General features: G+C 44.4%; 1 protein-coding gene and 1 long non-coding RNA gene across 3 annotated transcripts in view; one reads left to right on the top strand and one right to left on the bottom strand.

Moving 5' to 3' along the window:
* LOC141103347 (uncharacterized) overlaps positions 1–6,386 on the top strand; it is a 171,362-nt gene extending 164,976 nt beyond the window's left edge. For both annotated transcript variants that reach the window (XR_012235306.1, XR_012235305.1), the window contains one exon: positions 6,190–6,386. This is a non-coding gene — a long non-coding RNA (uncharacterized lncRNA). The remainder of the gene's footprint in view (positions 1–6,189) is intronic.
* Positions 1–23,601, bottom strand: part of TMEM38A (transmembrane protein 38A) — a 77,229-nt gene extending 53,628 nt beyond the window's left edge. The window contains exon 1 of the mRNA XM_073592810.1: positions 23,329–23,601. Within this exon, the coding sequence (XP_073448911.1) occupies positions 23,329–23,452 (124 nt within the window). The 5' untranslated portion in view covers positions 23,453–23,601. The remainder of the gene's footprint in view (positions 1–23,328) is intronic.
* Between the last annotated feature and the right edge of the window lie 704 nt (positions 23,602–24,305).

Genomic DNA, 24,305 nt, shown 5'->3' with positions numbered 1-24,305 from the left:
GCGCCACTTGAGGAACTTGGGACTTATCTGCCTAAACTTGATGGTAGTTTTCTCAATAGGGTGGAGCATTTAATCTTATCTGCTTCTCTGTACTATTAGCAACACCACCCAGTACACATTGATGATGATTGCAGAAGTTGTGTCAACATAGAAAAGAATGTTATTGCCAATATACACATTCATGCCATTTACACTGGGGTATGGGGCACCTTTACCTTGAGTAGCTCATAAAATGCACATTACAGCAAAGGACATAATTTATTAGTAAAATGAACCGTTCTTTCCCAGCAGGACAGAAATGGCAAAAATCTGAAAGTGTATGTCCATTGTCCAGCCAAAGCTTTCCTTATGCTGGCCATACATTATACAATTGTCTTCTTCAATTTCCTTCAGATTTACCTTTAAGTTATGTAGTGCAAGGGCCTGCCTGATTACATACAAATTGAAAGTGTAAGGTTTGACCTCATTTTATATGGTTTTGGTAAATTGTACAAGAAAATTGTATAATGTATGGCCAGTCTAACAAAAGCTTTAGCTGGACATACACTTTCAGATTTTTGCCATTTCTGTCCTGCTGGGAAAGAACTGTTCATTTTACTAATAAATTATGACCTTTGCTGTAGAGTATATGGCATGAATGTGTATATATTGGCAATAACATTCTTTTCTTCTGCAATCATTGTTAAAGTGTGCTGGGTGGTGTTTCTAATAGTACAGAGAAGTTGTAATCTCTAATGGAGCACTTGGATAGCGGTAAACACCTGACAGAGGTTCTAATTCTTCTCCACTGTAAAAATAAAAAATAAAAATTAGCTCAGAATTTTAGGTGGGTGAATGGTACATACACTTACGTCTTTGACCAGTTGTATTAATTTCTGTTTAACATTTGGCTTGCTGTTGGGTGCTGAACAGTGGCGGCCCCTCATGCAGGGTGCATTGGCGCCGCCCCCCCCAATACATGCGCCCAGTCCCTAATCTGCAAGCAGGGCAAAGGGCGAATGGATTTCAACAGGTTTTTTTTTTTGGAAGCACATGATTAGAGCCTGAGGCTCTAATTGGCTTCAAAAAAGGGTGGGCTCGGGGCGCAGAGGCCCACCCAGTTGTGAGACATTAGCGAAATAATATTCGCTAATGTCTTCCTGTTTTTCCTCTCGGCCAATCAGAAGGTAAGTGCGGGGCAGGTGGGCGACGGGCAGGCAAGCGAAGCGGGCGTCGACAGTGTGGGTAGCGGCGATCGATCGAGTGACAGGGGGCAGGAGGGAGTATTTGGTGGTAGGATGGATGGCTGGCTGGGGGGGAGGTGGCTGGCCCCCCCAAGAAATTTGAGCACCAGCCGCCACTGGTGCTCAGCCAGATGATATCTTGAGGAAACCAGCAGACTACACAGGTCTATAAAGCTGGTCTCTTTAGAAGCTATAACCCCCACTACCGGTACCTTGTCGCCCTCTACATGTTTTGACTTGTACAGTACATGTTTTTCGGCTCATACACCTTTAGTGCAAGCGTTAGGGGTGCGTAATGCACAGAGCTCAGAGGTCAAGAGTAAGTAACACAATTGGAAAAAATTCCCTTCTCCATCTAATACCATCCCCCCCCACTCCATAGGACCAAACCGTACCAACACAGATCCCCCTTCTTCAATGCAACATACTCAGTAGACTTTGGCATCGTATTTCATCTGCTGAGTGCCCCAGGTCCCAGTGATGTGAGTAACCATGTTATTTTTTTTTCTCCATATGTTATCTCAGACCTATCAGCAGGGAGCCTTCCTGGCCAGCAGAACACAATGATTACTGCGAGTGGCTATAGTCGCCGGCAGCAATTGCATGTAAAAAAAAACAGACAGACAGATTGAATGTACCAAAGTTGATCGATTGGATGATTTGGGTAAAACCAGCCTATCCATAGATGGATCAAATCTCCTCTGTTCCCTGCTCAACCAGCCAAGATTTGATCTATCTATGGCCACCCTTATGCCCTGTACACACGGTCGGATTTTCCGATGGAAAATGTGTGATAGGACCTTGTTGTCGGAAATTCTGACCGTGTGTAGGCTCCATCACACATTTTCCATCGGATTTTCCGACACACAAAGTTTGAGAGCAGGATATAAAATTTTCCGACAACAAAATCCGTTGTCAGAAATTCCGATCGTGTGTACACAAATCCGACGCACAAAGTGCCACGCTTGCTCAGAATAAATAAAGAGATGAAAGCTATTGGCCACTGCCCCATTTATAGTCCCGATGTACGTGTTTTACGTCACCGCGTTTAGAACGATCGGATTTTCCGACAACTTTATGTGATCGTGTGTATGCAAGACAAGTTTGAGCCAACATCCGTCGGAAAAAATCCTAGGATTTTGTTGTCCGAATGTCGGAACAAAGTCCGACCGTGTGTACGGGGCATAAGTGTTATTTCTGTCTGCTGCCTCGTTCCTCTGTTATCTGCATGAGTCACTTCTGACAAGTTTTTCCAGCACACAGCCTGTGATTGACAGCCTCACTTCTGTTCCTGTGTGCTGTGTGAGGGGGGGTGTGTCCCTTCTGTCCAATCAAACAAGATATTTGGGGGGCACACCCTAAAAGATGCATTAAAGCTGGTGCAGCCATAAGACCATACAGCAGAGCAAAATATTACAGCGCACACATGCAAAAAAGACATTTACGTCCAGCAGGGCTAGTTTGAAACACCTAGACAATTTTAAAAAATATTATTATCAAAAAATATGGGGATTTGGTCACACCACATTGCTATATGGTGCTAAGCCCACTTACTGCGTCAAAGTACCCCATGATTAGTGGGATCATGGGGTACCCCACTAATCATGGGGTACTTTGACACAGTAAGTGGGCTTAGCACCATATAGCAATATGGTGTGACCAAATCCCCATATTTTTTGATAATAATATTTTTTTAAATTGTCTAGGTGTTTTATACTAGCCCTGCTAGAGGTAAATGTCTTTCTTGCATGTGTGCGCTGTAATATTTTGCTCTTCTGTCCAATCAGGTCTCACTGAGATCTGCAGAGCGTAACTTCAGCTCTCCACCCCCTGCCTTCTGAAAGCTCAAACAAGTTGTATAACTTATGGACTTTGAATGACTTGTAGAGAAGAGAAGACTGCAGATAAACAAGTACAAATTTGTAGGATTTGTTTCATTTCTGTGTGTCCCCTGAGACCAGTCACTTCACTGGGTCTATGTAAGGGTTTACAACCATTTTAAGATGGTTTATGCAAATTTAAACAATCAACTTTCTGACGGTCATCAACTTGAAAGACTTCAATGAGCTTCAAGAGCGAGAGACTACAGATTTTCACATATTCTCGCAGTAGTCCTTTTACTTACAGGTATCACATTGACAGGCCAAAATGGTACCTATTCCACCAAAGCTGTCTTTTATTCTACCTCATCTGCCACTGTTTTATAGACAGAATATACAGTAAATGAAGCAAAAATTCATTAGAAATTAAAAGCTTTCATTTACATCTCTGGCATCTGAAATGATGGTGTCCTACAGATTTTCTTGCTGTCTTAGGTTGCCCTTTTTTTTTGGGTTCTACTTACCTGCTCTGTGCAGTGGTTTTGAATAGAGCAGCCCTGATCCTCTTCTTTTTGGATACCACGCCAGCGGTCCTCCTCCCCTCTGCCGAGTGCCCCCAATTGCAAGCCTCTTGCTATGGGGGCTCTTGAGCAGGCTCACTCCTGAGCTGGGCTTTGTATGGCCATTCACATACGGAGTGTGGCTTGGCCCTGTCCCCATTCTCTCCTCATTGGCTCACTGGCTGTGACTGACAGCAGCAGAAGCTAATGGCTGGGGGGGGGCTGACCCCAGAAGGTTTTTAACCTTAATGCATAGAATGCATTAAGGTAAAAAAAAAAACTTGAGCCTTTAAAACCAATTTAAATATACTATTGGCAGTATGTATTATATCAGCAGAAAATAGCTGTTCATCCATCCAGAAATCTTGTGAGCTGATAACAGTCTGTGCTCTCTGCCCTGCTATCTCTCTGGAAAAACACCTGCTTCTGTTATGGGGAAGAGAGGGAGGTGTCATATAGTCCTAGCACACTCCCTGTCCTAGGGTAATAACGCTGATCAATATGGTTGTCCACCTAGGACAAAGCTCCCAACTGTCCCTGATTTCGCGGGACTGTCCCTGATTTGGAACAAAGTACCTCTTTCCTCATTTGTTCCTCATTTTGGCCTATATCGTTGTATATAAAATGCACTTTTTATCTTTCAAAAAGTGTTCCCCAATGTTAAACCTTTCATCCAATTTCTAAATTGCTGCATTTGTTAATTCCAAAAGCCAATATAAAGAAGTAGTAGTGGTAAAACAAAGCACTTGTGGGTCTTCTTAATCTTCTTTTTTTGTTTAATTCTCCTTTAAGGGGGTGTGGCAGGGGTGTGTGTCCTATGCCTACATACTCTTGCTAATAGGTATCCCTCGCTCCCATCTCAAAAAGTTGAGAGGTATGCTCTAGGACAGGAAATGAGTAATGTCAGCCACCACGGCTAAGGGCTGCAACAATATCAGTTTTGTTCTTGGCTTTAGATACTCTTTAACCCAATAAAGAAAATGTCTCTGCTACATATTGTTTCTGAAATATTGTAAGACCTACGACAAGATATCTATGAAGTCTAGTACTGAATCCCAGATTATTAGAGCTAGGTTTGCTACCCATTGTTGTAGTTTGAATACAGAATATAAAAGGTATTCAGAATATAAAAGTATTCAGAATGATAATGAAAATTATTTATGTATGTTTATATGATTTATACAGAGCTACTTTGGTATACCTTGGAGAAATATGTAACTACAGAAAAATATTCACCTCCTATCTGAATGAGCACTTATAGTTGAACGCCAATCAAACTATTTAGCTTTGTATGGGTTTTGAAGGGATTAGAATCCCTGCCAGGATGTTATTGCTGTCTTATTCTCTGCTTGGGAGATTTCCCTTATTTCTAGTTGTGTCCCTGGGACAGTAGGTAAGGAGAAGGTCTCCAACGGGAAAGCAGATGGCAGTTGTTCTGGAATAGTCCAGAACCCAGCTTGGGTGCCTCAGTCAATATATAGCTTCCTCTAGTCTGGACCCAAGACTAGGTGACACTAGCTCAGAAGCAAACTGGAACTCTTTATTGAAAATTCCCACAGACTATATAGCACACAATTTCAGCTAGGGCCTGATCACATTACCCTAACAATACAAACTGTAAACAGGAATATAATTAACATAGATAAAGAACAGCCAACATACACATAATGCTAATCCACATCTAGCAACTAATAGCTGACAGTGATCTAATTAACATGAACTAATTAACAACTAGTCACCCAGACAGTCCGGCGCCTACAGCCCTGAATGCAAAGTACTGTACATTACACATTATTATAAGCATAAAACATAACATCCCACAATGGCTCCATAATAAGGTAAAGTGGTCACAATTTTAATTACAACTCCAAGAGATGATCGGACAGACAGAAACAGTAGGTGACTCAATTAACAATGGGAATGCACACCTATAAGGCATACAATGGGAGAGCTATACTTAATAGAAAGATACTTAACACCTTAATAAACAGACTATAGCAAGAGACCCCAGTATCAGGTTGCTATGAGATGATCATATTAACATCTGCTCTGAGTCTCACAGTCTAAAGCAGTCATTGCTGGTTTGGGCATAGAGGGCCCAAATATGTGTTCTAGGCCTGGATTCCCAGAGTCTGTGTGTTTCGGTGAGATAATCCTGAATCCGAAGCAAGACCATTTCGAAGGGTCCTCTCTTCCAGGCACACACCTCCCAAAGAGTAGTGTTCCCTTAAAAACCAGGGCCCATAGTCACTAGGCAAGAGGCCACCCTGCAGTCCCCTCCAAAAGTCACTGTCCTGGTTGGGTCTGTCACAGCAGTAAAAGCACTTTTACTAGTTAGGTGAAGATGCATCAGGACCACCATCAGGATGTTGTCTGTGTCCCCACTGACAAGATATCCATACTCTCTGTATCTCCACAAGGGAGACAGTGCAATAAGATGGCTATTTCCCAACCTATGCAAAACCAACATGTCTGGGAGGGCTGGAGTTCTACTTTAAGGGCTTGTACACATGATATCTGAATGTCATTGAACAAAGTGAATGGCTGGGGCTTTGCAAATAAGGCATGTTTTTCTTGTGCTTTCAGCCATGTCAGATCTGGTATCCACAAACTTCATCACCGAGCAGAAAATAGAAGGGAACAGCACTGAATATAAGCGAAGGGCATTTCCAGTACATGAAAAATCAGCTAATGCTGACGGAGGCTTGAAGTAGATTGCCTTGTCTTTCCAATTCTGTATTCAATATATCCTCCCCATGCACATAATAAATAATAATAGTGTTTTTCTGCTGCACTATTCTTGGCTTAGCGTCATTGAGCACTGGTCAATGGAAAGTACACAAATATATGGAAATTGTGTAGTGTGTAAAATGACTTGCTTGACATCTGTTTATACCGGGCTATTTGTACTAAAGTTATTCCTGATACATACTCAGAGGTCTTCAGTAATAAACACCGAGCTATAGTTTTTATTTCTCTAAAGCCAGCCATGCATGGATTGAAATTTGTCTAAATTAAGCAGGGACCGGCCGAGTTTGGATCCATGTATGGGCAAGCTGATTATACCCAAGTCGATCCATAGATCAACTTGGGTTCAACCAGCCTGTCAGATTTTTTTTACATACAATTACAGCCAGGGGACATAGCTGCTTAACAGTAATTGTTGTGTTCTGCCAGCCAGGACGACTCCCTGTGCCCCCCCGCCAGCAGAACACAATAGTGCTGTGGGAGGCATTCTGACTGTGTTGATGGGGGAATTGAACGATTTTCACTACCACAGGTGGAAGGAAAGAAAATCAAATCATCTATGGGCTGCTTAAGACCCCATACTCACTATACCACTGTTGTTGTCTGATTTCCTTTAGATTTACCAAAACCATGTAGTGCAAGGGCCTGCCTAATTGCATACAAATTGAAACTCTTAAGGTTTGACCTCATAATATATGGTTTTGGTAAATCTGAAGGAAAAAATCTACAGAAAATTGTATAGTGTGTATCCAGCTTTAGAGCTGAATGCAACAGGGGGGAAAATTTTTGCTACAGCTGGAGTCACAGCATTTGTACAACTCCGTCCAGCTGCTGTGTTGGGTTAAGGGGTGGTCAGGAGGAGGGCAGTAAAAACGTGGCTCAAATGCCTATATTTACTACCCCTTGGTCACAAGTTTGAACAAGTCCTTATGGTGGAATTAGATAATATATAATTAGTTTCTTAATTTACTCATTCATTATTTATTTATATTAACTGTGTTAAAGAGGGGGATTTGGTCCACCAATTAGTTTTTTTTGCAAACCCAGCCAACATATTTATGCTCCAACTACCTATGGTAAAGGCACTGTGGCCCTCCCTGACCTCCTCTTCCCATTAAAAGGGTTTAAAAATCTTGTGTGCAATATTATGCCCTGTACACACGGTCGGACATTGATCGGACATTCCGACAACAAAATCCATGGATTTTTTCAGACGGATGTTGGCTCAAACTTGTCTTGCATACACACGGTCGGTTGTCGGAAAATCCGATCGTTCTGAACGCGGTGATGTAAAACACGTACGTCTGGACTATAAACAGGGCAGTAGCCAATAGCTTTTGTCTCTTAATTTATTCTGAGCATGCGTGGCACTTTGTGCGTCGGATTTGTGTACACACGAACGGATTTTGTTGTCAGAAAATTTTATAGCCTGCTCTCAAATTTTGTGTGTCAGAAAATCCGATGGAAAATGTGTGATGGAGCCCACACACGGTCGGAATTTCCGACAACAAGGTCCTATCACACATATTCCGTCGGAAAATCCGACCGTGTGTACGGGGCATAAGAATGTAGCTCATTTCAATGCCATTTGGCCCATGTGCAGTGCATTTTAGGTGTGTTGCATTTTGGGTGCGAGTTACATTTGTTTTTCATGCATTACCATTGTACTCTATATAATGTGTGTTTTGATGAAAGCACATCAAAGATTCAGCAAGCAGGAATTTTTTTTATTGCACGGCACTTAAAATGCACAGGGTACAGGATATGAACAGAGCCTTATTAAAAAAAAAAAAAAAACTGTTGCTGTAACTGTAAGGTTTGCTGCAAAGTTTGAGGGCCTCGTCATACTTTTACACTTTCATGCCGCAAAACAGAAAATAATACATTTTGCTGTATTAAAATGCATTCCAAGTCAGAACTCCATATGCGGCTGGTTGTATGCACTGCTGTTTAGTGTGATAAGGAAAGGAATGCATTAAGGTAAATAATGTTTAGGCATTAGAACCACTTTAACTCCAAGCTGCCGCATTTTTTATTATTATTATACAGAAGTTATATAATGCCAACAGTTTGCACAGCATTTTACAATATATAGGTTTAAGAGAGTCCTGTTCATAAGAGCTTACAAGACCCTACAAAGTCCATAGCACTCAGAGGTTTTGTGCTTCCTGCTTGTTGACTACTCACTGACAGCTCCCAGCCATGGTTTGAATTGATAGCCAGCGGAACAGGCTAACCACTTTGACAGCCAATTACAGCGATCAGGTAATATGAAGTCACCTGGCCTTAACACCCACTTAGGCCCCTTTCACACTGGGGCGGTTTGCAGGCGCTATTGCACTAAAAATAGCGCCTGCAAACCGACCCGAAACAGCCACTGCTGTGTCTCCAGTGTGAAAGCCGCGGGAGCTTTAACACTGGAGCGGTGCGCTAGCAGGACGGGAAAAAAAGTCCTGCTAGCATCATCTTCAGAGCGGTGAAGGAGCGGTGTATACATTGCTCCTTCACCGCTCCTGCCCATTGAAATCAATGGGACAGCGCGGCTATACAGCCGGCAAAGCGCCTCTTTCTCAGCCACTAGCGGGGGAGTAAAACCACCCCCGCTAGTGGCCGAATACCGACAGTGCTTTAGCGGCGCTTTACTGCCGACGCCGCCCCCGCCCCAGTGTGAAAGGGGCCTTATAGGGCCACAGGTAGATGGCGACAAGGTTAGGGGTTAAAAAAAAAAAAAAAGAAGAAAGAAAATAGTAACGTGCAATGCATTGTAGCAACACATAACCACCTCTACACATGGCACACCAGCGCACATGTATTTTAGTGAGCAGACTAGTGTGAACGAGCCCATAATGCCCACTAATTTTTTTTTTCAATGTTCTACTTTAAGCAAAACAATATTTGGCCCTATGTATCGGTCACTTAAAGTATTACTAGACCCAGTAATATGAAAATAGTTAATCTGCCCACACACACACACACTGCCCACAGCTTACAAATATTCTTTTTTCATTAAAATACTGCCACTATATACCTTTTTGGATGATCTGTATACCATGGTTACATGATAAACTGTACAGTTTCGCCAGTGCTGAGAGTTCAGGAAGGAGGAGATTTCCACTGCAGCCTTTATACACGCCCACATGTGTGATGTCAATGTCATGTGACCTGGCTAGATCTGAGAACAAGTAACTGTTCTCTCGAGCATAAAAGACACAACTGAGCATGTGCAATCTGCCTGTGTTAGCTGGCCTTCCCCAGATAGATAGTGCGGGAGGATAGGATCTGTGCAATAAGGATAATACAGTCTTTTTACACAATGCAGAGGATTAACCCCTTAAGATCCACAGTGAGCATAACAAGCATTCTATGCTGCATATACAGACAGATTTTACTGTTGTGGGTTAAATGCCAAGCTCTGCATTGTGGGAACAGATGGGAGTCCATGTGTGCCCCAAATCCAGAGGTCCAGTTATTTATGTAGCTTTAGCAGTGGGTCACAGTGACCAGCGGTGCTGTCAAAGTAGTAATATATGCTGTACCCTATGGTGTGTGCTGACCGGCATTACAATTACTTTGTTTGATTTACTTCTATAATATTGATGGGAATTTACTAAAACTGGAGCAGACAGAACTTGCAACAGCTGGTTTTGGCAACCAGTTAGCTTGTGGGCAGGTGCAGATTTCCTACATCCAGTAGGTGGCACTGTGCCAGCAGCATCAGTGTACCATTTCAATAGCCACATACAGACGCCCCCTCCAGCGGAAGCTGTTCTCTAGTTACGCAGGCCCAAGCCTGGTGACACTGCACCAAAATCAACTGCTATATTATCTGAAACCAGTGCCTACAGAAGCTGTCTCTATTTCTTACTGCTAACCTATATACAATATACTGTATAATATAAACTACTAACTCAGGGACTGTGTGTGTAGTCTCTCCCTGATTGTATATCATTGGGCCAGGGCCCCCTGCCTATCAGCTTCTATATTTCATGTTCAAACCTTAAATGGGTTTTAAGCACGTGCCAACCGCCCTATAGCAAATATACTGCTACAGAGCGGCCTCTGTGCGCAGGATCGTGTATATACACGTGATTCTGCACTTCCGGGTAGCGGGTGCAAATGCGCGCTGCCAGCGGCTGTGGAAGCCGATCAGCAGGTACCACGCACTCGATGTTCGCCAGCACCCGCCGATCATTCAATACAGAGGCAGAACGGCAGTCCGTCTATGTAAACAAGAAAGATTGCCATTCTGTCAGTAGGAAAGGCATGGATCCTGTGTCTCTGCAAAGCAGGGACAAGGATCCATGTCTTCCCCTAGTAAAATCACCTCCAACACTGTACAAAAAACACAGGCTAGGCCCAAAGTTAACCCTTGGATCGCCCCTGATGTATTAGTGTCACTGGTTCCCAAAAAAGTGTCAGTTATGCCGCGTACACACGGTCGGACTTTCCGGCATACTTGGTCCGGCGGACCAGAGTGTGCCGGACAATCCGCCCGTGTGTAGGCACCGGCGGACTTTTCCGGCGGACTTTTTCCCAAAAGCCCGCCGGACCTAGATTTGAAGAAAGTTCTAAATCTTTCCGCCGGACTCAGTTTCGGGCGGAAAGTCCGCTCGTGTGTGTGCTGGTCCGACGGAAAGCCCGCTCGTGTGTAGGCTGGTCCGACGGACCAGATACAACACGAGGGCAGGGTATTGCATCTCACGCTCGCTGCAATAGGAAAAACACATTTTCCTATTGCGGCGAGCGCGGGGCATACCAGGCCCTTAGGTCTGGTATGGATTATAAAGGGGAACCCCGCTACGCCGAAAAAACGGCGTGGGGTCCCCCTAAAATCCATACCAGACCCCGATCCGAGCACGCAGCCTGGCCGGTCAGGAAAGGGGGTGGGGACGAGCGAGCGCCCCCCCCCCCTCCTGAACCGTACCAGGCCGCATGCCCTCAACATGGGGGTGGGTGCTTTGGGGGAGGGGGGCGCCCTGCGCCCCCCCCCCCCAAAGCACCTTGTCCCCATGTTGATGAGGACAAGGGCCTCTTCCCGACAACCCTGGCCGTTGGTTGTCGGGGTCTGCGGGCGGGGGCTTATCGGAATCTGGGAGCCCCCTTTAATAAGGGGGCCCCCAGATCCCGGCCCCCCACCCTATGTAAATGAGTATGGGGTACATGGTACCCCTACCCATTTACCTAGGAAAAAAGTGTAAGTAATAAAACACACTACACAGGTTTTTAAAATATTTTATTAAACAGCTCCGGGGGGGGATCTTCCTCCGGCTTCGGGGGTCTTTTTCCGGCTTCGGGGGTCCCTCCGCTTCATCTTCTCCCGGCGTCCGGTTGGTTCTTCTCCGCTCTCTTCTCCCGGTGTTCCTGTTCTTCGGCCGGCTCCTCTGCTGTCTTCAAGTAGCTCTCTTGCCAGCAGAGGTCCGGACTTCTGGGCTTCTGGGCTTCTGGGCTTCTGGGCTTCTCTTCCCCAGATGTTGACACGACGCTCTCTCCTGCTGGACTGCTCTCCGAGGGCTGCGTTGTGACTTATATAGGTGGAGACCCCGCCCCCTTTTGATGTCACAGTCCCTGGGCATGCTGGGACTGTGACGTTTTAGGGGGCGTGGTCAACATCACCCAGTGACCACGCCCCCTAAAACGTCACAGTCCCAGCATGCCCAGGGACTGTGACATCAAAAGGGGGCGGGGTCTCCACCTATATAAGTCACAACGCAGCCCTCGGAGAGCAGTCCAGCAGGAGAGAGCGTCGTGTCATTATCTGGGGAAGAGAAGCCCAGAAGCCCAGAAGCCCAGAAGCCCAGAAGTCCGGACCTCTGCTGGCAAGAGAGATACTTGAAGACAGCAGAGGAGCCGGCCGAAGAACAGGAACACCGGGAGAAGAGAGCGGAGAAGAACCAACCGGACGCCGGGAGAAGATGAAGCGGAGGGACCCCCGAAGCCGGAAGAAGACCCCCGAAGCCGGAGGAAGATCCCCCCCGGAGCTGTTTAATAAAATATTTTAAAAACCTGTGTAGTGTGTTTTATTACTTACACTTTTTTCCTAGGTAAATGGGTAGGGGTACCATGTACCCCATACTCATTTACATAGGGTGGGGGGCCGGGATCTGGGGGCCCCCTTATTAAAGGGGGCTCCCAGATTCCGATAAGCCCCCGCCCGCAGACCCCGACAACCAACGGCCAGGGTTGTCGGGAAGAGGCCCTTGTCCTCATCAACATGGGGACAAGGTGCTTTGGGGGGGGGGGCGCAGGGCGCCCCCCTCCCCCAAAGCACCCACCCCCATGTTGAGGGCATGCGGCCTGGTACGGTTCAGGAGGGGGGGGGGCGCTCGCTCGTCCCCACCCCCTTTCCTGACCGGCCAGGCTGCATGCTCGGATCGGGGTCTGGTATGGATTTTAGGGGGACCCCACGCCGTTTTTTCGGCGTAGCGGGGTTCCCCTTTATAATCCATACCAGACCTAAGGGCCTGGTATGCCCCGCGACGGGGCTAGTAAGGTGTCAATCTCGCCGATAAAAGCGGCAAGATTGACATCCTTTTCTAGTCCCGTCGCACCTGAGTCACGTTCAAAATGAACGGACTTGTCCGTGTGTGGGCAAGTCCGTTCATTCTGAAAGTCCGCCGGAACTCCGGCGAAAGTCCGTCGGAAAGACGGGCGGACTTAGCCCGCCGGAAAGTCCCGGCGTGTGTGGGCAAGTCCGTCCGTTTTAAAGTCCGGCGCACCTGGCGGACAAAGTCCGTCGGAAAGTGTGCCGGACCAAGTAGGATAGAAAGTCCGCTCGTGTGTACGCGGCATAAGTGTCCGATTTGTCCACCGCAATATTGCAGTCCCACTATATAAGTTGCTGATTGCCGCCATTACTAGTAAAATATAAATAAATACAGTGGGGATGGAAAGTATTCAGACCCCCTTAAATTTTTCACTTTTTGTTATATTGCAGCTATTTGCTAAAATCATTTAAGTTCATTTTTTTCCTCATTAATGCACACACAGCACCCCATATTGACAGAAAAACACAGAATTGTTGACATTTTTGCAGATTTATTAAGAAAGAAAAAAATAAAATATCACATGGTCTTAAGTATTCAGACCCTTTGCTGTGACACTCATATATTTTAACTCAGGTGCTGTCGGGGGGCGTGTCCGGACGTACAACAGGGAGGACGTGTGCTATTCTTGCTCCGTCTTGGCTGATTACATCCACAGCCATCTATACCCCTCCTCAACCCATCGTGGCTATTTACATACCCCAGGGGTATCTGGACACTCTTGGCTACGGCCCCCGGGGACTATCCAACCTTTTTGGCTCCTGGAGGCGGTTCGGGGCCTACAGCTCGGTCCGAGCCTCGGATGCCCACCGCCATCTTGGGCCCTGTCTGACGCTCGGAGCCTCCCATTCTCCGCTGGTCTGGACCGGAGACCTCCGAGAGGCGCCTGCACGGCACCCTGTCCGCACTCGGGATCCCCTCGTCCCAGTGTCCACCACCCGGAGATCCCTCTTCTGATACGCCGCCCTCCGGGGGTCCGACGCCATCCCGCGGCCTACCGCTCTGACCTAACCTACCTCCTGAACTGCGGTGAGTACCTGCATACTCTACCACCTATCACCTACCCCTCGGTCGGCCTCCCATCAGAGGGAAATCTTGTGCCTGGGCCCATACGAAGCCACCCGAGGCCTCCGCGCTATCGGTGCACATCCGGCCGGCCTAGTCTGTCAGGAAAGTCCGAGGCTCCGGCCTACCCACGGAAGTCGGCGGCCATCTTTGTACTCTAACTACTCCCTACCCACATCTGTGCCTTCACTTGCTCACTGTAGCTAATGCACCTACTTATCTAGACTCTGCTTCAATCAGATTTCCTCTTGATCTATAGCTGAGGTGGGACTTTCAATATCTGCAATTTTTTCCTTTTTTTTTTTTTTTTTTTTGTTGTTTTTTGCTTTTCATGAAAATTTCTACAAATAACCACAGTATGCTGAAATATGACTGACACTGAGCAAATGTAAGTGAGAAGTGCCCCACACGGCTACCGGCCTAACAGTTCCAGTTATGCCTTCCAAATCAGCTAAATCTCGTTCTGCAGCAGGTAAAAGATCTGGTAAGAGGTCACTGTCTAATTCAATATCTGCAGGCTCTATTCAACAATATTTGTCTAACGTACGCGGCACTCAGGCCCGAACCTCGAGACTAAGCGCCTCTCCCTCATCTCACGTTGCCTCTGTGAGGGGAAGCTCTCCAGCCTCTTCATACTGCTCTGATCTCATGGATGACCCAGGTTCCCCTGCTGGCTCCGAAATGACTACGCTGATGAGCGGTCTTAAAAAAGAACTAGCAGGCATGTTTCATAACTTGGAAAAGTCTATTAAAAAAGAGATAACTGCAGTTAGGACTGACATGTCCCACATTTTGGTCAGAGTAGAGGAGACGGAGCAACGACAGGACACCCAAGCTCTAGCCATTAAAAGAACTGCAGGACACTGTTACCCAGCTAGCATTTGCTCACCGGGCCTCCCTATACAAGCTCGAAGACCTCGAGAACCGCAATCGAAGAAACAACATACGGGTCAGAGGCCTGCCCGAGGCTACTGGAGATAGTGACCTAGAACCATCAATACGGGGCATTTTCAACACCATTATGGGTAATCCTGTCACCGCACCACTCCGCTTTGACCGGGTACACCGGGCTCTGAGACCCCGCAATACTAACTCTGACCAACCCAGAGACGTTATCTGTCGCCTGCATTACTTCGAAGATAAAAATGCAATTATGATGAAGATGCGGGGCATGCCTAACATAGATTTCGACGGGGCAACCATCACCGTATTCCCAGACATCTCCAAAGACACCTTAGACCGTCGCAGAGCTCTAAAGCCGCTTCTTGACCTCTTGCGCACAGATGGGATCACATATAGATGGGGCTTCCCAGCCTGCCTGATTGCCACAAAAAATGGCCGATCCCACACACTAAGGTTCCCGGAGGAACTTACAGCCTTTTTGCAAGCTCTTAATCTTCCGCCCATGGAACTCCCAGGCTGGCAGAACTCCATTCCTAAATTCTCGAATCTTGCAGATTCAGTCTGGAGAAAAACCCCTTCAAAGGCAAGTCGCTCCTCTCTCCCGGGCTCTGCACAAAAGAATGGTTGAATTGCGCAACTTTGCCCTTTGTCTTTTTTCATTCGACCAAGTTTCACCAGCACAGATGCTTATTCTCCTACAGCAAATTGATGCCAAGTCAGATTTCAAATGTAAACTTTTTGTACACTTACCTGACTATTTTTGGTAAACTTTGACCTATGATTAGTTAGACCAATGATCTCCTTTCATGTTCTTTCATTGTTTTGTTGTCGCATCAGTAATGGTCTGCAATTTATGATGCCTAGTAGGAATTTCAATGCTTAAGTTGATTTTTGTTTTTGCCTACATGACCCCTTATTTTTATTTTTATTTAACTGGAACTAAAAAATTTTTTTTTTTTTTTTTTTCTTATTTCTAATTACAAGTTGATTATCTGTTATAGGCCGAATGCTGTTGGGGCACGTTTCTTATATTGCTCCTCCCCGACAACATAACCCAGTCCCCCCCTCCTTCTGGGGTTGGCGAGTGCGTGCGACCTTAAAGGTTATTTTGCCTAATCCCTGTCTAAGGTTTTGGATGGCCGCTCGTTCTCTCTTTCCCCAATGGGACCACTGCAGATTTCTGCGTGTTATTTATACGTCTCCCAAAAGTTCTTTAATTCATATGTATGATTTTTCTACAAGCTCTCTTTTCCTTTTTTCTCGTTTTTTCTATTCTTTACTTCACTTTCTCTTTCTCTTCCTTCCCCCCCCCTCCCTCTCCCCTGCTGGCATACATGGAAGCATAGGCTGAAGTATTCTACCTAGACGTAACAATGACTACATTGAAGCTTCTATCATATAATGTTAGAGGTCTTAATGTCGCAGCCAAACGGCACCAAACATTCCGTGAACTAAAACAAGCCGCTTGTTCTATTGTTTTTCTTCAAGAAACACATCTAACCCATACAACACCGGTTAAACTGACCTCACCTCAATTTCCGCAATGGTACTATAGTTTATCTGACACCAACAAAGCTAAGGGAGTGGCCATTGGGTTTAGCAGAAGCATATCCTTTCGCTTGTCTGACATGCTAGCCGATGATTCAGGCCGCTTTCTTTTTCTCCAGGGTTTCATCGGTAATACCCAATGTACTCTTGCAAACGTTTATTGCCCAAACCAAAATCAACCTTCCTTTTTTTCAAAAATCCTAACCAAATTATCACAGTTTGCCAAAGGTCTTACTATATTAGCAGGTGATATCAACATGTCCCTAGACCCCATAATAGACACGTCTCAGGGAAGATCTAATATTTCTTTTAAACGCCTGAAATTGTCAAAAGAAGACTCTTGGACCTCCAACTTATGGATGTCTGGCGCCTCCTCCATCCCAAAGAGAGAGATTTCTCACACTTCTCCACAACACATCACTCATATTCCAGAATTGACAATATATTTCTAGATCATTTTCACCTCCCCCTCTTACAGTCCGCCCACATAGGCACCGCAACTATCTCGGATCATGCACCTGTTTCGATGACGCTGTCTATGCCTTCCTTAGCACGCCGCATTAATAACTGGAAACTCAACGACTCCCTTCTTACTAATGAAACCGAGGTTTCCATAATGTCCTCTCATCTTTCACAATATTTCAAAGAAAACAAACCCTCTGATACTTCTCCCTCCATTGTTTGGGAAGCTCATAAGGTCACTATTAGAGGACGGTTTATTGAACTTGGTGCTAGATTGAAAAGGGAGCATGGTCAGCGACTCGAACAGGTCCTACAACAAATAGCTGCTCTGGATAAGCAACATAAACTTTCTCTCCATAATGAGCACCTCCGAGCACTCACACTAAAACGAGAGGAACTAAAATCTCTTCTTAATTTAGACACTAAGAGAAAATTCCAACGCTTATCACAAAAATACTTTGAATGGGGAAACAAACCAAGTAGGTTATTGGCTAGGTCATTAAAAGCTAAACAAACGCAGTCCTTTATTCCCAAAATTAAACTACAGTCAGGAGAGCTTGCTCACGCAACCCCAGACATTGCCAAGGCCTTCAAGGAGTTTTATGCAGATCTCTATTGTGTCAAAAATGACTTGTCCTCTTTACCTCAAAAAGAAAGACGTAGACGCATGCTCTCCTACTTAAAAGAAGCTAAACTACCTAAATTACCTACATCTATTTTTAAAGAATTGGAGGCAGACTTCTCAGTAGAGGAATTTCAAACTGCTTTGAAGTCCACTCCCTCTGGAAAAGCACCCGGCCCGGACGGGTTCACTATTCTATACTACAAAACATTTAGCGACATTCTGCTTCCCCGTCTTACAGCATATGCAAACTCAGTTTCTCAATCCTCAGGCTTACGCCCAGAATCCCTCTCCACCCACATTACTGTCATTCCTAAACCTGATAAAGACCCTACCCTCTGTAATAGTTATAGGCCAATTTCATTAATAAATACTGATATCAAATTGTTTGCCAAAGTAATGGCAAATCGCCTACTCCCTTTATTGCCTAACTGGATCTCCAAAGACCAATCAGGTTTCATTCCCAATAGAGAAGCAAGGGACAATTCCCTCAGAGCGATTTCCCTAATTCAGTATGTTCGGAGAAGTGCCCAGCCCACCCTATTCCTTTCCACTGATGCTGAAAAAGCGTTTGATAGGGTGGACTGGGACTATCTTAGAATGACATTGAGACATTTTGGACTGGGTCCTAAGATGTTCTACCGTATTTTATCCTTATACTCTAACCCCACAGCACAAATCAGAATCAATGGGACGCTGAGTGACTCTTTTGCTTTACATAATGGTACAAGGCAGGGATGCCCCCTGTCCCCCCTCCTTTTTGCCATTACCTTGGAACCTTTTCTAGCGACAATTAGGAACGATGATAATATTCAAGGCATTCGAGTTGGTAAAAATTCCCATAAATATGCAGCATATGCAGACGACATATTTTTTATTCAACAACCCCGCATCTCAATACCTAACCTAATGTCAGCATTTTCCATCTTTCAATCAATCTCTAATTTCAAAATAAATCTATCCAAATCCGAAATTTTAAACATTAATTTCTCCCAGTCCGAGGTGTCTTCCCTGAAACCTCTTTTTCCCTTTAAATGGGAACCAAAACATATGAAATATCTAGGTATTTATCTCACTCCCAACCTTCATTCCCTTTTCCGACATAACTACATTCCATTGCTTAACAGGATTAGGGAAGATCTACGAAAATGGTCCAGTTTAACTCACACCTGGTTAGGTAAAGTAAATATTATTAAAATGAATATACTGCCCCGCATACTCTTTCTTTTCCAAATGCTCCCACTAGGGGTCCCAGTGGGGTTCTTTACTATTTTGCAAACCATGATCTCACGTTTTGTTTGGAGGAATAGTCACCCCAGGATATCTAGAGAGATACTATTTCGCTCCAAGATGTCTGGGGGACTGGCACTACCTAATTTTAAAGCGTATTATCAAGCGGCTGTACTTTCTAGGATAGCCGACTGGAAGTATGCTCTTGATTCAAAATTGTGGGTTCAACTTGAATACCTCTTGAGCGGCGCTGATCTATCGGTGGTTCCTTGGATACCCCGTTCCTGCAGGAATCTTGACCGATCCACCTCAGCACTCACTATATCCTCATTAGCTATATGGGACGCCCTACATAAAAAACTCTCATGGGGATATAACTCTCCTTTAACACCTCTCCTTAATCATAAATATTTTCTACCAGGTTTATTAGATCCCGGTTTCCAATCCTGGAGACCAAGAGAACCTCTCTTATTACATCACGCCCTCCGTGGCAATACACTTAAACCATTACATTTGATCATTGATCCCAAACCTGCCTCGTTTCTCGACAAATGGAGATACCATCAATTACAATGTTTCTTAAGCTCTCTCCCTCGTCCGCTTAGAGGTTTGCAAGATCTAAATAGAATAGAAGAAATATTCTACCCAAAAGACCCTCCCTTACATAGCATTTCTCTATTTTATAGAGCTATAATTGCCCTTCAAAATCCTGGGTTTCCACCCTTTTTGGTAAAATGGGAAACTGATCTGGGTTCTACCATCTCAGACAATCTGAAGGATAGGGTCTTACAATTGGCCCACACCTCCTCCCTTGCTTCTAAGATGGCAGAGGTCAATTATAAACTACTCACTAGGTGGCATTACACCCCCGTTAGACTTCACCAAATGTTCCCCGCCAGTTCCCCATTGTGCTGGAGGAACTGTGGGAACGAAGCCACTCATGCACATATCTGGTGGTTTTGCCCACTCATTCGCCCCTATTGGATGGCCATCTGCAACCTGATCTCACAGATTTCGGAGGTCAATCTACCCATGGACCCATGGACTGTCCTTTTTCATGCCTCTGCAACCTCCATAGGCTCATATAAACGTTCACTCATTCCTCACCTTTTGAACACAGCCAAAGCTTTAATACCCACCTTTTGGGGCCAAGCGACAATTCCGCCTATCAGGACCTGGTTGCAGAGGGTCGATGAAGTTCAACTCATGGAGAGTATTACCCATAACATCAAAGGGACTTCAGAAAAACACTCAGCCACTTGGGCTCCCTGGGTAAATTTTCAGTCCACCTCCTCATATAAGGATATTATAGTACAGATCTCATAAATTTATTACTTTTATTTCGTCACAAAAATTTCGATCACTCAACATTTCGCACATGTATGCCAGCACTCCCCCTTACCCTCTCCCTTCCCATCTTACCCTCTATCCTATTTACTATCCTCTTTCTCTCTCTTCATTTTCTTTTCTATTATTAAGTTCTCTGTATCTCATGCTTTTTGTTCGCTTTATTATACCTCTCTTATCTAACTGAAGCAAGGTTTTTCATCTTGCTCTCACATTTTGATTTCATGTTTACATTGAAAGAAGTCTTTTTTCCACTCAATTACTACATTGATTCCCATCCTCCTTTCTGAATATACAGAACTGTTTAATGTATCTCAGGCTTCTTGACACTCACTGTATAAATCCGAGCATTGAAATTGACTTTGCTTTTCATAATGTCTGTACCTAGTTTGTAACATAACTGTTTATTTTTATACTTATTCTCTTTAATAAAAAATTTATTTAAAAAAAAAAAAAAACTCAGGTGCTGTCCATTTCTTCTGATCATCTTTGAGATGGTTCTACACCTTCATTTGAGTCCAGCTGTGTTTGATTATACTGATTGGACTTGATTAGGAAAGCCACACACCTGTCTATATAAGACCTTACGTGCCGGTTCACACAGGAGCGGCACGACTTGCAGGTCGCCTCAGCGAGGCGACCTGCAAACGACTTCCGAGGCGACTTGCAAAACGACTTCTGCATAGAAGTCTATGCAAGTCGCCCCCAAAGTAGTACAGGAACCTTTTTCTAAGTCGGAGCGACTTGCGTCGCTCCTATTAGAACGGTTCCGTAGCACAGAACGGGAGGCGACTTGTCAGGCGACTAGGTCGCCTGACAAGTCGCCCCTATGTGAACCGAGCCTACAGCTCACAGTGCATGTCAGAGCAAATGAGAATATTGAGGTCAAAGGAACTGCCTGAAGAGCTCAGAGACAGAATTGTGGCAAGGCACAGATCTGGTCAAAGTTACAAAAAAATGCTGCTGCACTTAAGGTTCCTAAGAGCACAGTGGCCTCCATGATCCTTAAATGGAAGATGTTTGGGACGACCAGAACCCTTTCTAGAGCTGGCCGTCCGGCCAAACTGAGCTATTGGGGGAGAAGAGCCTTGGTGAGAGAGGTAAAGAAGAACCCAAAGATCACTGTGGCTGAGCTCCAGAGATGCAGTCGGGAGATGGGAGAAAGTTGTAGAAAGTCAACCATCACTGCAGCCCTCTCAGTCGGGGCTTGATGGCAGAGTGGCCTCTCCCCAGTGCAAGACACATGAAAGCCCGCATGGAGTTTGCTAAAAAACACCTGAAGGACTCCAAGATGGTGAGAAATAAGATTCTCTGGTCTGATGAGACCAAGATAGAACTTTTTGGCCTTAATTCTAAGCGGTATGTGTGGAGAAAACCAGGCACTGCTCATCACCTGTCCAATACCGTCCCAACAGTGAAGCATGGTGGTGGCAGCATCATGCTGTGGGGGTGTTTTTCAGCTGCAGGGACAGGACAACGAAAACTTTCTCCAGAGTGCTCAGGACCTCAGACTGGGCCGAAGGTTTACCTTCCAACAAGACAATGACCCTAAGCACATAGCTAAAATAACGAAGGAGTGGCTTCACAACAACTCCGTGACTGTTCTTGAATGGCCCAGCCAGAGCCCTGACTTAAACCCAATTAAGCATCCCTGGAGAGACCTAAAAATGGCTGTCCACCAACGTTTACCATCCAACCTGACAGAACTGGAGAGGGTCTGCAAGGAGGAATGGCAGAGGATCCCCAAATCCAGGTGTGAAAAACTTGTTGCATTTCCCAAAAAGACTCATGGCTGTATTAGATCAAAAGGGTGCTTCTACTAAATACTGAGCAAAGGGTCTGAATACTTAGGGCCATGTGATATTAATAAATCTGCAAAAATGTCAACAATTCTGTTTTTCTGTCAATATGGGGTGCTGTGTGTACATTAATGAGGAAAAAAATGAACTCAAACGATTTTAGCAAATGGCTGCAATATAACAAAGAGTGAAAAATTTAAGGGGGTCTGAATACTTTCCGTCCCCAGGGTAAATAAATATTCCATAAATTCCATAAATATATCCCATAGTTTGTAGATGCTGTAACGTTTGCGTAAATGAATCAATTAATAAGCTTACTGGGATTTTTTTTTTTACCAAAAATATGTAGCAGAATACATATTGGCCTAAATTGATGAAGAAATTCGATTTTTTACAATTTTTATAGGATATGTTTTATAGCAGAAAGTAAAAAAAAAAAATATGTTGTTGTTTTTTTCAAAATTGTTTGTCTTTTTTTGTTTATAGTGCTAAAAAAAAATCTGCAGAGGTGATCAAATACCACCAAAAGAAAGCTCTATTTGTGGGGAAAAAAAAGACACAAGTTTTATTTGAATACAGTGTTGCACGACATCAGTTAAATCATCAGTTAAAGTAACGCAGTGCCGTATCGCAAAAAAATGGCCTGGTCATGAAAGGGGGATAAATCTTCCGGAGCTGAAGTGGTTAAATCCAAAAACAAACATTTTATATATTTCAGAGTTCCAATTCTTAAATGTGGTGGCTGCATTCATTTTATTCTTTTTATGTTTTTTTCTGCTTTACTTCCCATTTCCTGTCTTAGAATGTCTATGCTCCATGGAGGAGCAATTGAGATGCTTTTGGACAGCAGTATTGTCAGTCCTGGGAGAGGTTAGTGTTGGGCTAGCAGATTTAGATGGATTTGACTAACAAATTAAAGCCAAACTACAGCTAACACTTTATATGCAGTTACAGAAACAGGTTTTTCTTTCCTTTTGAGATGAAGATTTTATATAAATGAATAAAGGCTGAACATTGTAAGCACCCCTGTCAGTGTTAAATGCTCTATCTGAACCCTCACTTTTGTTGGTCTGTTAGGAAGTTAAAAATATAAGACTTACTAGTCAGATCACCAGATGAAAATAAAGGAGAGAAAACTGATGCAGCCACCACATATAAGAACTGGTAATCTGCTATAAAATATAATATTGTTTTTGGGTTTAATAGCACTTTAATTGAACACGTTGACGCTAAAGATGATTAGTTGCCATGCATGGCTGCTTCACATTCTGTCTGCTCCAATTTTAGTACATTTCCCCTTTTCTTTCTCCTTAAAAGGTAAACTGTAGGGATGCATTCACCTGAAGCACATTCCAACCTTAGCCTCTTCAATATACTATTGTATGAAATAGTACTGAAAAGGATATGCAGCAAAGGAAACTAAAGCAATTGCAAGAGCACCACTGAACCAGACACCCACCTGGCTCGTATTTGAGGTATAGGATGGAGATGATATAATAAGCCACATCGAAGAGAGGGAAGACAGGCAGTTTGGAGAAGGATACAACCAGATCCTCCAGGCTCAGAGATGACAGCAGCTCCATGGTGCCCTGGTACGTCCCAGACTGGCCTTGCTGATGAAGTGACAGCGCGCTGCACAGGGATCTGTGCTGGATGACAAGCAGACCGTATGGGTGTCCCTTTCCCCACGCCCACCTCTACTACTGCAAAAATAAAACCTTTGCTGTGATCACTATATTTAGCTGACTGAGAGGAGCAGGCCCCTCCTCTTCTGCTGCTTGGGAGGACAGGGAAATAGAATACAATTAGAACTATGAGCTGGACTTCCTCGTCGTCTAAGTAAAACCCTCCTTTAAGTCACTTCAGGACTTGTCCTCTGTATTCTTTTCATAAATGCTAATACAGTAAAACCTTGGATTGTGAGCATAATTCGTTCCGGAAACATGCTTGTAATCCAAAACACTTGTATATCATAGCTCCCAACTGTCCCTGATTTGGAGGGACTGTCCCTGATTTGGAGCAATGTCCCTCTGTCCCTCATTCCACCTCATTTGTCCCTCATTTTGGTCTGATCCTCATAGTTGTATATAAAATGCACTTTTTATCTTTCAAAAAGTGTTCCCCAGTGCTAAACCTTTCATCCAATTTCTAAATTGCTGCATTTGTACATTTTAAAAGTCAATATAAAGGAATAGTAGTGGTAAAAAAAAGTCCTTGTGGATTGAATTAACTTTTTTTTTGTGTTATTCTCCTTTAAGGGGGTGTGGCAGGGGGCGTGTCCTATGCCTACATACATTTGTTAGTAGGTGTCCCTCATTCCCATCTCAAAATGTTGGGAGGTATGGTATATCAAAGCGAATTTCCTCATAAGAAATAATGTAAACTCAGATGATTTGTTCCACAACCATTTATTCATAAGTCCCTCAATTTATAGTC

This window comes from Aquarana catesbeiana, linkage group LG01 (assembly GCF_042186555.1).
Source record: "Aquarana catesbeiana isolate 2022-GZ linkage group LG01, ASM4218655v1, whole genome shotgun sequence".
Taxonomy (NCBI): Eukaryota; Metazoa; Chordata; class Amphibia; order Anura; family Ranidae; genus Aquarana; species Aquarana catesbeiana.
The sequence above is the reverse complement of the archived record's forward strand: the minus strand, read 5'-3'. Positions and strand labels throughout refer to the sequence as shown.